Source organism: Phoca vitulina, unplaced genomic scaffold (assembly GCF_004348235.1).
Source record: "Phoca vitulina isolate PV1807 unplaced genomic scaffold, GSC_HSeal_1.0 scaffold9, whole genome shotgun sequence".
NCBI classification, from domain to species: Eukaryota; Metazoa; Chordata; class Mammalia; order Carnivora; family Phocidae; genus Phoca; species Phoca vitulina.
The window spans coordinates 17,403,926-17,420,424 of record NW_022589712.1 but is presented as its reverse complement, the minus strand read 5'-3'; the positions used below and the strand labels follow the sequence as shown (position 1 = coordinate 17,420,424).

Sequence of the window (16,499 nt, the reverse complement as noted above, 5' to 3'; positions counted from 1 at the left end):
AACAAAGGGACTTCCTTTCCCTTGGGGCCCCAAAGCAGCCTCCTGATCCCGGAGAAAGTGGGCTAAGACAGAGAACTGGGAGGTAGAGTTTGTGTGTGTGCGTGTATGACACTACCCATCTCATCTAGAACTCTCTCCAGTGTATGATCTATGTGTCTTCTTCACTCATTTCAGATCAGGAGCGACAGGTACATATGGATTACAGTTAAGTCATATTATTCTTAAATTATAAACTCTTGCTCTCAGGATCCCATTCCCCAATCTTCCACAGAAAAGTTTCCAGATACCCACCTTTAAAAAGGTTTTCAGGAAAACAGTCTTAGCATCATAGAGGTCCTGGCTGCTGATTCTTCCTTGCAACTGGTCCTCTGCTACTGGAATGTTACAGTGACAGGATGAGAGGCACCAAAACCCCAAGGTGTCCGTTTCTCAAGGTAGCCTGGGCTCAATGAGCTATATCTCTTCCTCCAATCACTGTGCAAATTACGGGAAAAGGGTCCTGGCTGGGAGATAGTGCAGTGCAGTGGTTAGGATACCGAGGGCTGGAGGGTGGGACAGATATGATGAATGTGGCTCCCAACCCAACTCCTAGGAGCTCTGTGTCCTCAGGCAAGTCACTTCAGCCTCAGGTGGTGCAGCTTCTATATATAGCAACAAATGATTCTTACTGAAAGTGTGGGTGATGGGAGCAGCCCTTTCGTCCATCGCCCACCCCCGCCGCCGGATCTGTGTTGGATGCGGTCTTTCTACGGGGTGGGGGGGGGGGGGTTCTTTCACGTCCAGAAGCTTCCCATGGAAGGAAAGGGGGCAACGCTGAAATGGGTATGTAAGGGCCCTTCCCCTTCATCTCTGCTAGAGGAAGGACCTCCTTGAGTAGGCTCTGTACCACCCTGTTGCCTCTCCTGTCCTCACGTGGAGGAGCGGCTCTGTGGAGGAGAAGCTGGAGAGCTAGGGCGAGCAAGAAGAGAGCGTCCTCTTCCCTTTCTCTTCCAGGAGTCGGGGCGATGAGCCTGGCCCCATGGGCATGTTTAATTATAATTCACACCACTTGCTCTTTGACCAGCTCAGTGAAGTCTTGAACATATACCCAAATACTTTTTACCGGCCTTTTGTAAGCAGCTCAGGATACAGGAGGAGAATCAAGTTTCTGAAATGAAAAAATATATATATATAGTAAAAGAAGTCGTGCTTCTTCCTGCCGGGGACTGTTTACGAGAGGGAAGTCAGCGGGGCCCCCAAGAGGTCGCTGGTGGCGCAGAAACTGAGGCCAGATGGTAGAGAAAGGGGGAAGGAGAAAAACACCCAGAAACTTTCTTCCTAGTTGCGAATAATCGCCGCCCCCCCCCTTCGCCCCCCGGTCAGAGGGAGTAATGTGACACCCGGGAGAAACCCGGAGACCCGGGCGCCGAGAGGGAGGGAAGAGGGAGGAGAGAGGGCTGCGGAGAGCCGGAGAGGGAAAGGGGAGGAGAAGAAGGAAAACCCCTGTCAAGGAGGTGGAGCGAGGGGGTGGTGTCCGCCTCCTGTTCCTCCCTGCCGTCTTTTAGAGGAGTCTGAACCGGGACAAAACACGCCGAGACCGACAGACACAAAGCCGGGGGGTCCACGCTGGCGCTGGAGGCGAGCCCCGGCGGCCGCGAGCGAGCCCGAGGCGCGGCGGGGCGCGGGGCGCGGGGGCGCTAGCGGGCGCGGGCCGAGCCGGGGCCGGGCACCTCGGCCGCTCGGGCCGCGGCGGCGGGGACCATGCCGAGGAAAGTCTCTTGAGCCCGGCAACTTCGGCCCCTCCCCGCCCCCACCCGGGCTGCCCTCCGCGCGGCCCTGCCCATGTGCAGCCGGCCGGCCGGGCTCTCCTCCTCGCAGGCGGATGGGTGACCTTTTCCTGGCTCGGGCAGGCTGTGCGAGGCGGCGGAGCAGGCGATGAAGAAGAAGCAGCAGCATCCCGGCGGCGGCGCGGATCCCTGGCCCCATGGGGCCCCTCTGGGGGGCGCCCCTCCGGGCCTGGGCAGCTGGAAGCGCCGGGTCTCCCTGCTGCCTTTCCTGCGCTTCTCCCTCCGGGACTACGGCTTCTGCATGGCCACCCTGCTGGTCTTCTGCCTGGGCTCCCTCTTCTATCAGCTCAGCGGGGGACCCCCTCGCTTCCTGCTCGACCTGCGGCAGTATTTGGGTAAGGAAGGGGGCCGGGCGAGGGCGGCGCGGGCCGCGCGAACTTGTGCTTGGTGGGGGGGCGGGGAGAGGGGCGCGTCGGGGACTTGTGGCGCTGCGACCGCCCGCCGGCGCCCCGAGGCTCCCCAGGTGGGACGCCCGGGTGCCGGCTTCCTCCCGCGCGTCTGTCCGTCTGCTCCGAGGCGGAGGCGCTGCCTGGGTGGCGTGCGGGGCAGGTACCCCGGGCGGGGCACCGCATACCTTCCCCGCCTCTGCCTCCCCGTCTGGGGCGGAGTGCAGGCGTGTGTGCTTGTGGGTGTGTACAAGTGTGTGTTTTCTGGCCCGGAGGTGTGGGGAGCGGCGAGGGGAAGGGCTACTCCCCTCCCCCCCCCCCCCCCCCCACCCCCGTGGCATGGTCAGTGACCGTGGTCCTCTGTCTCGTGAGCACTCCGGGTCGTGCGGGGGATGGGGTTCGCTCCTCGCCCCGCTTGGTTCTGCTAGTTCTGCCCCGCGAGTACCCCTCCTGCTCCCCGGCTCAGTGGCCCAAGGGCAGTTTTCGGGCTTGGTGCTGACCCTGGGCTGGCTAGTCCTTCGGCAACAGCGAGGGGGACGCGGGAAGCGGCTGCCCCCGGGGGGGTCCGGGGCTATCCGAGGGCGCGGGTCAGCCTGGCTGGCAGTGTAGCCTGCTTGGACCCGAAGATCCTCTGCGCTGCGTGTGTCTCAAGTCAGAACTTTTTTTGGGGGGTGGGGGAGGCCTTGTGCTTGGTTTCTTAGAAGCGAGGCCGCCCATTTTTAGCAGAGGTGAGGAGGGGGTTGCACGGAGAGAGAAAAGAGCGGCTGCAGAGAGAGGGCGGGATCCGCAGCTGGGTGCGGGCGCGGGGAGGGCGGTGCCAGGGCCAGGCGAGCGCACGCCCGGGTCCCCGGTCCGCTGCTGGCGCGCGCTCTGGCCAAGGGAGGCTGCAAATCTCTGACCCGTCGTGGCCAGAGGAGGTTTTGCGGGGGCGCGGGGAGAGGCTGGGGAGGCGCTAGCTTCTTGCAAAGGTCCAAGGTGATGAACCTGAGCCACCGGGCAAACATCCGGCATCTGCCTGACGCGAGCCGGTGCGCAAAGGGAAGCCTCCGAAGCGCTGGACCATATCGGGCGGAAAGACTCCAGTAGGCTGGAAGCTGCCACACTTCACCTCGAAAGTCCCCCAGTCGCAGAAGCCACAGGTCTAGATAGCAGGCTGTTTTCGAAGGAAAAAAAAAAAAAAAACAACCAAACACCTCAGCAAAGTAACAACTGTGTCGGAGCACACAGGGCCAGCATTTTGAAATATAAACGCAGATAAAATAATGCTCTTTCCATGTAGTGAAGCTCAGATTTTAAAAGGTGTGCTTCCATTTCAGTAGAAACTTTGGAGAACTATGGTTTTGTAAGATGCTTTAGGGAAAATTAAAGGAAAATATTGTCCAAGCAGATTTCCAGAGTACAATCCTTAGCATCTGGTTTCTTAGAGGGTTTGGGATAATACGCACTTTTATTAGGGAGTCAAATCTATTTCCCTGAGTTCTGTATTTTGGAGTCTCCATAGCTTCATAGATTCTGAGACACCTGCTAGTGCTACAAAGCTAACTTTTTTTTCCTTTTTCTTTCTTTCTTTTTTTAATAGTTAACAACATCTCACTGTTAACTGGCATTGGGAAGTGTTTTGGAAGCCCAGGGCTCTATAAAATCTGATAACGAATTCTTTGTTGAAATTCCCCTTAAGCAAAATGTGGAGGCCAATGGGGCAGGGAAAACACAGTAGATGGGGAATGAGGATATCTGTGTTTAGTCAAGAGCACTTGGCAGGGCACTCAGACTTCCTGGGCCTCAGCTTTTTCATTAGTAGTTGGGGGCTGGACTAGGTTATATCTCAGACTTCCACCCAGCTCTTGAAATGTGGTGTTTCTGATCCCTTCTTGGGGACAAGAAAAACTGAAAGGAGGAATGAACAAAGGCCATACTGGGGGTAAAACCAAGAAACTGCATAATCTAGCATGTTAACCTTTTGAAAATTGAGCCAAAAGTGTGTTGTTCCCAGAATCGAGTGCTTTCATCCTTTATTTCAAAAAATGAGGCCTGATAAATTTGGGGGCTCAGTTGGTAGAAGGGTGAATTCACTCAGGGAACTGGGAAGAACCTATGGGTCGAACATTGCTCTTGTTACTAACGTATCATTAAGTTTCCGACTGACATGATGGGTGAAAAAAATGACATCACTGTGAACTGAAAATAGGATACCTTGGCCAAATTTGTTCCCTGTTGTTTTGTTACATAAATATAATGATTTTTGGGAAAAGTGCGCTTGTGGTCTTTAAGAGGGTCTAAAATATACCCTTAATAATATAAGGCCAAGGTATCTGCAGAATACTTACCCCTTGTGTCCTCCATTCTATTATTTTAGTGTCTGTCAAAACAAAATTTGTGGTTAGTAAACATATCCTCTCAATTTCCTGAGTTAGCCAATTTTGGAGGCAAGTATTTTTCTTAAATATAAGTTCATATAAAGTCAAAATTTTCCAAATCAAAATAATATTTATAGCAAAAAATTTTCTTGACAGGAACTTATTTTAATACACTTAGATAATATTATACATCTACACATAGTAGCTACTTGATATTTATGGCAGTAATAACTGAACCTCTTGTATCAAATAGGTCGTATGATATTTAACATATTGAATATTCTCACAGTAAAGCCAGGAGATAGGACCATTCCCGATAAAAGCTAACACTCATTGTGTATGTTCCAGTAAATGCACATGCAGAATGAAATTGTATCCACATAGCAATATTACAGGGAGCTTCTATTGTTCCCATTTTTGATGTGGGAGAAATGAAAACACAGAGATTCACTGACTTGCTGAAGGACGCACAGCAAATAAGGCAGGACTTGAACTCAAATCTGTCTGGTTCAGGCACTTAATGCATAACTCTACGAGCAGCCAAGATGCAAGGGGAATCAGAAGAGCTGACTGGCTAAAAATAATCATATGTATTTGCATAATTTCGCTTTCTTTGATACTTTTATTCAGAGTATCTTAAAGGGCCAGCAGAGAAGGAAAATAAGTCAAGCAGCTGGTCTGCTCTTAACTCCACCTTCCTGTATTAATCTCCCTGTACCAGTGAACTCAGCCCTCCCGGCGCCACACACCCGGAGGTGATACCAAATAGAATCTTGAATTCCTGATCTTTCTGTCTTCCTTTAGCAGTTTGTTCTTTGTCTAGGCTAGTCGTTTTCAATGTGTGGTCTGTGGACCTGCAGCATTAACATCACCTGGAAACTTCTTACAGATGCAGATTCTCAGGGCTCGTTCCAGACCAACTGAATGAGAGAGTCTGGGCCCAGGACCCAGCAATCTGGGTTTTAGCAAGTCTTCCAGGTGACTCTGATACAGGCTGAAGTTCGAGAACCATCGTTGCAGGGAAAAGCTTTACTTTCAGGAAGCCTCCTATATACTTGAGTGAAAGAAGGGAGATGAGAGAGAGGAGATTCAGACAGTATTTTAAAGGTGATATGCATGGTTTCATCTTTTAGGGCTCAACTTTTAAAAATGCATCTGCTTTGTTGCTTAAGCCCCATTGTTTCAAGGGAAGGACCAGCCAACAGCTGCAGCTGCAGCTGGCTTTAGACTCTCCGAGGTTAGGAGTTGCGTGGAATGGGGTGGAGCTGGCGACCAGAAGGAATAGTGGAGAAAGAAAGGGGAAGGAGGCAATGATGATACTTTCTCTTCCCACAGAAGCTGGGTCAAACAGTTCTTCTTTTCTGGTTTGTTTGGGCCTGGGCAAAGTCTGTTTTCCGTGAAGGTACTTTCTGCAGCAAAGGATTTGAAAAAAGCAAAGTAAATTGGGAGCGGGGTGGATTATGCAGGACTAACTGTGGTCTTGATTTTTTCCTCCTTGAAATCGGTTGAGGGAGAACAGGAGCATAGAGTGGGGTAAAATGCATGGGTTTGGCAAATGGCTATCCCTAAGCTTGGGGACCATAGTTTTTCCAATTCAGTGACATTCTTTGCTTTTTTGAAGTGGCATTCAGACTTTGATTTGCTATAGAAAACAAATAAAAATCAAGTAACCCCCCCCACCCCAGAAATTAGGTTATGATACAGCCTCTGCCAGTAGTCTCATTACTTATGAGCTGTGGAAATATCAGAAACTTGGAATAAAACTCGTTACTCTGATGTAAACTGAATAAAGCCAGATGGCTTACTACATATCTTACACAACTGGCAAACTCTAATGATTTATCATCAGGCCTTGGATATGTGATTTAGCCTTTATGGGAACTAAATTTGTTGGGTCGATCTCAAATTGACATGCTTTCCTTTCCATTTTTTAAATTATACCACTTTAAATGGAGATACACTACTTCTATTTCAGTTTTCAGAATTGCCAATCTTTATACATATTATATATGAGCATGGCAATTTCGAGTCAAAAAACGAGAGAGAAAGAGATGGAACTTTATCGAATTTGAAATTCTCCGGGGTTAAATGAATTTAAAGGAAAATGTGAAAAATAGAGATCCAGATCTGTTACAAAATCATTTCTTTAAACCTTAAAAGTCAAATTTAATTTTTCCTCTGCACATCAGGCATGGTTTAAATATAGTGCTCCAGGCCCCAGACAGCAATCTAGGAAATGAATGCATTAAATATGATGTGATCAATAGAAATCGTTGACATAAAAAGAAAATGGCATTCTTGTTCGTAGCTGCAAATGTGTCTTATAGGGTTGGCTGGGGACACAGTAGCCCTGTATTAGAGGAAGGACAGAAAATGGAATTCAGCTATGGCAGACTGTTCTAGAAACACATGGCATGAATGGTGAAAAGCATTCTGCTTTGTAAACTATTTTTGATGTAGACTAGTCTCAGTATGAATTGTTTAAAAGTACGTATAAATATGTATTATCTGGATACTGTCTTTCCTCAAATTCCCTGTCATCAATCCAGGTTTAAAACACTAGTTGGCTTTGTATTTGAGAAACCAGAAGGAAAGTGGTCAAGCTTGTTGGGTCGCAGAAGAAATGGTATCTTTTGCTTCCCCTGAGGGAAGCGCAAGGGTGGACGCTAGCTTGCCGTGCAGCTGTCCTGAAGAGGAGCAGCGATGGACGATGAAAAGGCATCTTATTTGACAGAGCGTGGCTGCTTGAATTGTAAGAAGTTATCATTGCTCTTTTTTTTTTTTTAATTTATTTATTTGACAGAGAGAGACACAGCGAGAGAGGGAACACAAGCAGGGGGAGTGGGAGAGGGAGAAGCAGGCTTCCCGCTGAGCAGGGAGCCCGATGCGGGGCTCGATCCCAGGATCCCGGGACCATGACCCGAGCCAAAGGCAGACGCTCAACGACTGAGCCACCCAGATGCCCCTCACTTGCTCTTTCTGCTTTCGTTTTTGGTTCTGTTTCGAAAGATGTTAAGACTTGACCACAAATAAATGTTATCTTACCTGTATTGATTTTTGTTATAGAAAACTCAGCTTTAAGCAGTGATTGCCATAAACCCTTTCATTTATTAGAAGTGGGGACTGAAACACGAATATTCCACCAAAAAATTAAAAAAAAATACAAAAAAAAATGTAGCAACTGTTGGGTAAGAAAATTCCAAATGAAGCCCATTTCAGTATTGCTTTTTATTTTTAACAGTTTTATTGAGATATGATTTAGAAACCATACAATTCACACATTTAAAGTTTTGAATACTGTAATAGTTTTCTACAGTTTTTAGTATATTCATAGACAAGCGCAACCATTGCCATAGTTGATGTTAGAGCATTTTCATCAGCACAAAGAGAAACCCCATATCCTTTGGTTGTCACCTCCCCATTCCTCCATCTCCTCAGCCCTAAGTCAACTCTAATCTACATTCTGTCTCTATAGATTTGCCTGTTCTGGACTTCTCCTAGAAATGAAGCTGTACAATATGTGGCCTTTTGTGAGTGGCTTCTTTCACTTGGCATATTGTCGTCATGGTTCAGTCATGGCGTAGCATGTATCCCTACTTCATTCCTGTTAATGGCTGAATAATATTCCACGGTTTAGACCACATTTTGTTTATCCATTCATGGGTTGATGGACATTTGAGTTGTTTCTATCTTTTGGCTATTATGCATAGTGCTTCTATGAACTATTGTGGGCAAGTTTTTGTTTGAAGACCTATTTTCTGTTCCTTGGGGTATATATACTTGGAAGTGGATTGCTAGGTCATAAGGTAATTCTATGTTTAATTTGTAGAGGAACTGCCAAGCTGTTTTTCACAGGCGCTACGCCATTGTACACCCCACCAGCAATGTATGAGAGTTTGAGCTTCTCTGCATCCTCATCAACACTTGTTATTTTTCATTATTTTGATTATCGCCATCCTAATGGTTGTGAAATAATATTTTATTTTGCTTTTGTTTTGCATTTCCCTAATGATGAGTGATGTGGAGCATCTTTTCATGTGCTTATTGGTCATTTATATGTCTTTTTTGGAAAAATGTGTATTCACATCCTTCACCCATTTTTTTTTAAAGATTTATTTATTTATTTTAGAGAGAGAGAGAGAGAGAGAGTGCATGGGGGAAGGGCAGAGGGAGAGGGAGAGAGAATCTCAAGCAGACCCCGCCTTGAGCAACAAGCCTGTTGTGGGGCTTGATCTCATGACCCTGAGATCACGACCTGAGCCAAAACCAAGAGTTGGATGCTCAACTGACTGCGCCACCCAGGCGCCCCCCTTCACCCATTTTTTAATTGGGTTCTGTTTTTGTTTTTGAGTTTTAAGAGTTCTTTATATATTCTGGATACTAGACCCCTATCAAATACATGATTTTGCTATTTATTTTGAAGTTGCAAAAGATGGTACTGGCTTAAACACAATACTGTCACATGTTGTTTTCTATATTATAGGTGTGTACCTTCTCAAGGGGCAAATTATTTTTGTACTTTAGTCATTTTCAAAGTGCTAAGTACAGTGTCTGGGTATATAGTAAATTCTAAATAAATTCCTAACAATTAACCAAAAACAAGGCTATCTTCAAAAGAATCTTGGGGGTCTTGTTTGCAGTATGGATCACTTTGAATAGGAAACATTTTGGTTGTCTACATTTAGCTCTCATGTATGACACTTCACGGATAGATAGCACTAACCCATTTGATAGATGTCACAAAGATTACTGTGATTTATGTGTGAAATATGAGTGTAGCTAGTTTTGAACAGCAGATTATAGTACAATAGATGTGAGTATTTTGTCCTGTGTTTGCTCACTAGAATGGAGCTGATGAGCTCAGCAGGGGAAAGCATTTGGGTACATCATGTTCCTTATACAAGGTAATACAAGGCTACCAAGGAGATCTTGAACATTCTCATAAAATTAGAATTTGTATGCAATTCATTTTTTATTCACATTGCTACAACACACAGGACAAATATATAGGAAGAGGATTATGTATATATGTTTCTCTTTAGTAAGTTAACTTACGAATTTTAGAAATATTAGTTGTTTTTCTAAAAGTGTTAGACATTTTTAGTATGTTTTAAAAATACGTATTATCAAAATGAGAAGCTTTAAGATAGGTACAGTCAATTCCATGCTGCTTGGTAGAGGCTCAATTTGAATAATTTGTAACATTCTCATATTGAAAATGACCTGGGAGCCAGATAGCTATTTAGTGGTGAGGGTATGATACACCTCTTGGTCTGACTCTGGGTTTCTATCAGTTGTCCGTAATTTCCCAAAGATGGGAAATTTTTCTTGTCTCATCATATGACTATGCTTCTGTTATTGCCTCTCTGCTGATGGTTTAGGAAGCTCACGTTCCAACGATGATCTCTGAACTCCCATAATTAGTTCATGATCATGTCTGAAGTTGTGATAGTCTACCTTATATTGTGATAGCTTGTGGGCAAGCTCCTTGAAAGGAGGAAGGTGCTCCAGTACTGTCCATCTCTAGTCTGACACCTCTCCCGGGTGCTCTGCACAAGCCCTCAGGAACTATCTGTTGAATCGGTATATTGGCTGAGCAGACTGTTCTTCCCGAGGGCGCCACATCCTGCTTCGTTTGGTCTCTATTTTAAGAAGAGAACGTGGGGAGGAGTGCCAGGAAAGACTTAAGCTCAGGTGATGTCTACGGCCTGCCTCTTCCTGTCTCTTCTCTTCCTGGCTGTTTGAAGCAGCTGTTCCAAGCAAAGATATTAAAGCCACTACGACATATAGTTCTGTAGAGATTTCTCTGCACGTGGGGATAATTGTCCACCTCTTACCTGTGGAGATTTGGAATTACATTTACAGAGCTCTCCCTGTAATTAAGAATACCTGAGCTCAATCTAGAGCTTTGGCTGCGTATGACTAGAATGCAGACTTCTTGTTTCTTGTCATTTTTCCAAACCCGGATGAGTAGTTCTGGGAGTTTGCACATTGTTTATTTCTCTCTCTAAGCCAGTGTCTTCCTTACCTAGCAAATTGTGTTAAATTAGCGAGTCCATTTCCAGCATGATTTTTTGTCTTTAAGGAGATGAGACCAAAAGATGACATGGTTTTTGAAGTAGTGAGCAAATGGATTTGCCCCTAGAAGGGCAAAATGAGAAACTATACAATTAGGGCTCGGTCAGTGCACAAACCCATTGACCCTTGTTTGATGAAAGGCATTAAAATCACCTTAAGTTGTGGCTTTGATTAAGCAATTCTTAGTTCACTCATAGATGGGTGACTTAAGTAATTATTTACATTTAGCCCTACTGCATTTCTGGAAACACCATTGATTTTTTTTTTTCCTAGCTCAGTGAGTATGACTTTCATAGTCTTGAGGAAAATAAAGATGGAAGTATTCTGAAACACTTAAATTCTTTTGTTCAGTCATTCAGTAAATATTCATGGAAGGCCTGTGGGCCACAAGCATCAGATGTTAGAAAGAATAGAGGCTTTAGAGCAAAGATTTTGATGTGAATCACTGCACTACCACTTATCAGCTGGGAGAACCTGGGCAATTTTCTTAACTTCTCTGAACCTCAGGATGTTTTGATCTATATGATGGGCTTGGTAAGTGCTGTTTTATAGGATACGTCTCTAACCCAGGGCCTGGCATTCGGATTCAACAAATGTCTATTTTCTCATTTTGTCCTTTGCTTCTCTTAGGCTCCCTTTTCTTCTGGCACGAATACATCCGTGCACGGGGACACACACGCATGCAAACACACATCCTGGTGGAATGTGCAGTCTCACTCCTGGCTTGGCTTCCAACTGAAAGCACCAATATAACCAAGAACTATGAATGTACTAAACCAGTGTTCTTATGGCTTATCTCATCACCCTCACCCTCAGATTGGCAAGGGCTCTTCAACAGCTGACAAGTTCCAGTCATTTGCCCCGTTAATTATACGCACACCAACCTTCCAGCTCCTTCTCTCTGTTGCTTCCTGGAAACAGTCTTGAAAGAACACATTGAACGCACAGCCTGCTTTGCTCTGGCTTGAACTTATCCACACCTTTCCCCCCTACATTTGTAAAAATAAAAATAGTTGTGCAGAGGGGGTGTGGTGCAGCTGACAGTCTGGGATGGCCTGCTGTCCGAGGACAGGGCTGGGGGTCTGTAACTCATGCCCTTCCAAGCAATCAAAATGCAAGGCAGACCCTGTGACAGCTGGTGAGAACTTCTCCCGCTTAAGAAGGAACTATCAGGCCCCGTAGTATGGCCACTTGCTTTTCTCTGGTTTCTACTTCCCTTCTTTTGGAGGTTAGGGCCAGGGCAGTGGACCAGAGTCATGGATCCTGTCTTTGCCTGGAGGCTGGTGACCTTGCCTCTGTCTGCATATTCTGCTTCTTCCTGTTGCCTTGACCTGCCCCGCCTTCGATGGGTGCTGGTGCATGTGCGAGCCACAGGCCATTACCATCTGCCATAGTTGGTCACTCAAGTCCTGGAGAAGTTGAAAGCAAAGGTGATTTTACATTATTTAATAGAAAGTTAAATTTTGCTTAGAAAAACCATGACCTTGCAATTCCAGCGCAGAGCTTCCTGCTTTGACATGAGGGCTGTTTGACGTGAATGCCTTCCCGCTGGAGAAGCAGAAGCAAAACCGTGCCGGTTGCTGCGAGGGGTACGGGACCTGGTTCTGGAAGGGTTCCCAATTAGTCAGTGGTCAGTGCTCTTAAGTCACATGAGCCTCTGAGGCTTAGGTTTCTTTACCTCTAAAACGAAGACGTTTGATTAGGTCCATGATTCTCCATTGTTTTTCTTTCTTAAGACCCCTGTCAGCAGCAGTGTTTCCGTATGATCTGGCTGGTCCGTCTAGGACTGTGTCCCAGTGGCCAGGAATGGGAGAATAGGGGTGGATTTGGGGTTCTTTAAAGAGATTCTCTAGGTGATTTTTATATGTAGCCCCAGGAGACGCTGTCTCTTTTCTCTTCAGAATCACTGCATTAGGTGTTTTCTAAGGTCCTGCCTACTCTTTTTTTTTTTTAAGATTTTTATTTATTTGTTTATTATATATATGTATATACATATATATATAGAGAGAGAGAGAGAGAGAGGGAGGGAGCATGCGAGCAGAGGGAGTGGGACAAGCAGACTCTGTGCTGAGCACAGAGCCCAATGCGGGGCTCAATCTCACGGCCATGAGATCATGACCTGAGCCAAAATCAAGAGTCAGACACTTAACTGTCTGAGCCACCCAGGTGCCCCAAGTCCTGCCTACTCATAAAATTCATGTGTTGAAAGAGATAAGCCATTTAACTGTAGCAACTAAAACAGTAAGGCTCTTTCCTTTGGCCCCAAATACCTATTTAAAAGACTGTAGGAGTCAAGTGACTAAGGCAAGTGGAATACACAAGAACTTTTTAGGCCATTATTTTCAAAGTCTTAATCATAGTTTTTTGTTTGTTTGTTTGCTGTTTTTGTTGCTTTGTCTTCATTAAAATTGGCACCACTCCCCCAACATCACCAATTTGCCACAGCCTATCTGGACAATAATGGGAGAATCTCATTCTAGAAGTTGTGGGAAACAGAATGTCCCTAGGAAGGCAGAGAGAGAGAGAGAGGAAGCAGAGTAAGACATGTCTTTCTAGAATTTGGAGTTTAACAATGTGATAGGAAGAAAGAAGGAAAACAAGTAGGAATATGAAAGCTCCATTGTTCAAGGAAGATTCTCACAACCTCTCGCCAGCTCCCTGCTCCCGGCCATCCCTTTCCCTCGGGGACAGCTCCAGTAGCCAAGGGAGTTCTTCACGGTGTGGCGAACTACTTCCGTCTGCTTCTGCTAGTTCTTCTGGAAGCTACACAGAATAGTCTATTGGACTGTATCATCTTTCAGAGGATTGAAGATATGAAGATGCTGTCATGCGCCCCCCATAAATATTTTCCAGAAAAATAGATGTAGATCCCAGTAGTTCCTCATCTGAAGTCACCTTCAGATATAGCAAACAGCAAAGGAAAAAAATGACTGTAAAAGTAGAACTTTCTGAACAATGGCACCCCATACACAAGGCAAAAGACCCAGACTGGGGACAGGTGTTTCTCTAGGAAATGGGATTAATATGCAGCTATTTAAATGTTTAATAAATCAATAAACAAGAGAAATAATTTGTGAGATAAAAGGGGAAAGAATATGAGCAGGCAGTTCATAGAAGAGGAAATACAGCTGACCAGCAAGCATACAAGAAGACCGAATGGCCTCCATTCTCTTATGTACCTTAACCACTTGCCTCTGTCTCTGGGGCCCTTCGCTGGCCTGTAGAACTGAGGAAACTTCCAGTTCTCTCTGCTCACGAGCCAGCTTTGCGGAGAGGAATCACTATCAGAAGAGTGTCTCTTCTAACCCTCCTTCTTCTGAGAATGACCGCCACATCCCATCCATCAGTGTTGCGTAGTTATGACAGGGGAGGGGAGCCGGGGGCAGCTCTCGGGAGCCCTGACTCAGGCCCTAGAGACAGAAGTCTTGCCGCGGTTTTGGTGCCACATTTGTGTTGGGTGGTCTGCTCACTGAGGCACCCTTCTCCACACTCAGCAGCGCAGCCAGGGAACCCCACACCGTTAACCCCCAATCGCGCCCGGCAGCCTGCTCTGCCTCCCTCCTTCGTGGCCTCTGCATCACGGGCGCTTTGCTGAGTCTGTAAGAAGCAGGGCAGAAGGAACCGACGTCACACGCTCACAGAATGCAGCATCTTTTCCTGGGAGTATTTTCTCAATATCTGGAAAAAACAAGTGAAACTGACTCATCTGGTTGGAGTTCTACAGAAATGTGATTGCAGATTTCTTGCGATTTCATTCTGCTTTAGTGTCAAAATTCAGCCAACGATGTGCCAGAAAATGTGTGTAAAATCACATACAGATTTAGACACTGGAAGAGGAAGTTATTTTTACCAGGGCGGGGAAGGAAACAGAAAGTGACAGTTGGCAGGGAAGTCAGGGCAGGGCTGAGCACGGAGGTGAGGTGTCTGCACAGCTGGGGTGCGGGCACGCTCGCATCTCCGGTCCTCCTGGCCTGGGGGCTGTGGTGTGGTCGCCTCTTAGCAGGTCGAGTGAGGACTTCCTGTGCTGAAGACCTACCCAGAGGAGAGTGTTGACATAACCTCCGAGGAGGATGCCGGGTGAAGCAGTCGAGAGGGTAACGTTGGTTACTCCTGAGACTTGCTGTGTGCTCTCAGGGACAGTTTCACAGGGGCTGCTCTCAAGAGCTGCACAGGACCCGAAGGTGAAAATGGAGCAAAGGATTCTGGAAAGCTACGCAAATACAAAAACCAAACAGTGCAGCATCTTTAGTTTGCCTTAGCAGATGACAGGAGCGAGGCCGTATTATTTTCTTTGCTTGGGCTTTTCCGAATTCCAAAGGCTGCCCTTGTTAGCTGGCCCAGCAGAGATCCAAGGCCTTACGGAGTCTCAAGTATTTGTGGTTATGTTCTTCTAGTCATGCTGTGAGATGAAGAGTTTTCCAGAAATTAAAGCGAGGGAGAAGGAAGGATTTGTTAGGATCCATAACCTCTTTTTATTGCCTTTCTCCCTTGGGCAAAGGATATCTAGAGTTACCATTTAGCGATGATATTTGAGTCTCCTAAGCTTGTAGTTTGATGATGAACTTCTCAAGTGCATTTGGAAAAGACTTTATTCAAGCATTCTTGCGCCTTACTGCCCTGTTCCATTCGGCGGGGGAGAGGTGCCTCAGTTCTGTGGGCCTGTGTTGTGAAATGTATGCGGTCACAGCGGTGCCTCTCTGTTTCTGAACTGAACTCTGGCATGGAGAGTGTGTTTTAGGCGTGTTGGCGAGTGTGCTCCCTAGCTTGGAGGGAGGACCTACTAGAACAGTCTTAGGTTACCAGGAGGGCTTCTATTTTTGCCTTTCATTTCTTTTATGGTATAATGCATTGCTGTTTGACAACATAACCCCCTTTGTCCAGATTTTTTTCTTGGCCGCCTTGTTGGAATGATAGGTTGACCTCTTGTTCATTTCGGAGTCAGTCTTGCTCACAAGGCTTTTTTTTTTTTTTTAAGATTTTATTTATTTATTTGACAGAGAGAGACACAGCGAGAGAGAGAACACAAGCAGGGGGAGTGGGAGAGGGAGAAGCAGGCCTCCCGCCGAGCAGGGATCCCGATGCGGGGCTCGATCCCAGGACCCTGGGATCATGACCTGAGCCGAAGGCAGATGCTTAACGACTGAGCCACCCAGGTGCTCCGCCCACAAAGCTTATACTTATGGAAGTCTCACATCAATGAGCCTTAAAGGATCACAGAACATGTGTTTTCCGACTGCTTTCACATCCCACCCTCCTTCACATTTGGCTTGGCCCTCTCTTGCTTCTATCTTGTTCCTTCAACAAATATTTATCAAACTCTACTGAGGTGCTGGGTAGGGGAGATACCGTGACCAATAACACTGCACTCGGGGCTGCCTTCTACTTGGAAGGGCAGAGAAAGACTGAGGCTAAACATAGAGAGGGATGAATAGGGGCCTGTGGGAAGCTACCAGAGGAGAGTAGAAGCAGTATTTGTGCCTGGCTGTGGAGAGGCTGATGATTTCTTTGGTTAAGGCCCTGTTTATGCCAGTCTCAAGCTCTTAAGTCTGGCTGCACAATAGAATGACCTGGAGAGCTTTGGAAAATGGTGATTTTCATTCATACCAGGCTGGGGCCTGGGCACCTGTATTTGTTAAAAGCTCCCAGGTAATTCTAATATGCAAGCAAGGTAGAGAACTACCGAAGCAGATACAAGGCACAGCAGTTTGATGTGTGCATTAAGTCCTCTTACAGTGCTATTTAGGGATGGCTTCACTTAATCTAAAATCGTTTATTTGGTTGTGACATAACCCTTTAGCTTTTGGCTTCTTCACACCAGCTCATCTCAAACTTGAATGGCATTCAGATCACCT

At 46.4% G+C, this 16,499-nt stretch overlaps 1 protein-coding gene across 3 annotated transcripts in view; it reads left to right on the top strand.

The window, feature by feature from the left end:
• The first annotated feature begins 1,680 nt into the window (after nt 1-1,680).
• Nucleotides 1,681-16,499, top strand: part of UST (uronyl 2-sulfotransferase) — a 326,823-nt gene continuing 312,004 nt past the window's right edge. For 2 of the 3 annotated variants that reach the window (XM_032407698.1, XM_032407696.1), the window contains exon 1: nt 1,681-2,161. In XM_032407698.1, coding sequence (XP_032263589.1) covers nt 1,915-2,161 — 247 coding nt within the window. In that variant the 5' untranslated portion in view covers nt 1,681-1,914. The remainder of the gene's footprint in view (nt 2,162-16,499) is intronic. The other variant, XM_032407697.1, reaches the window with a different exon arrangement.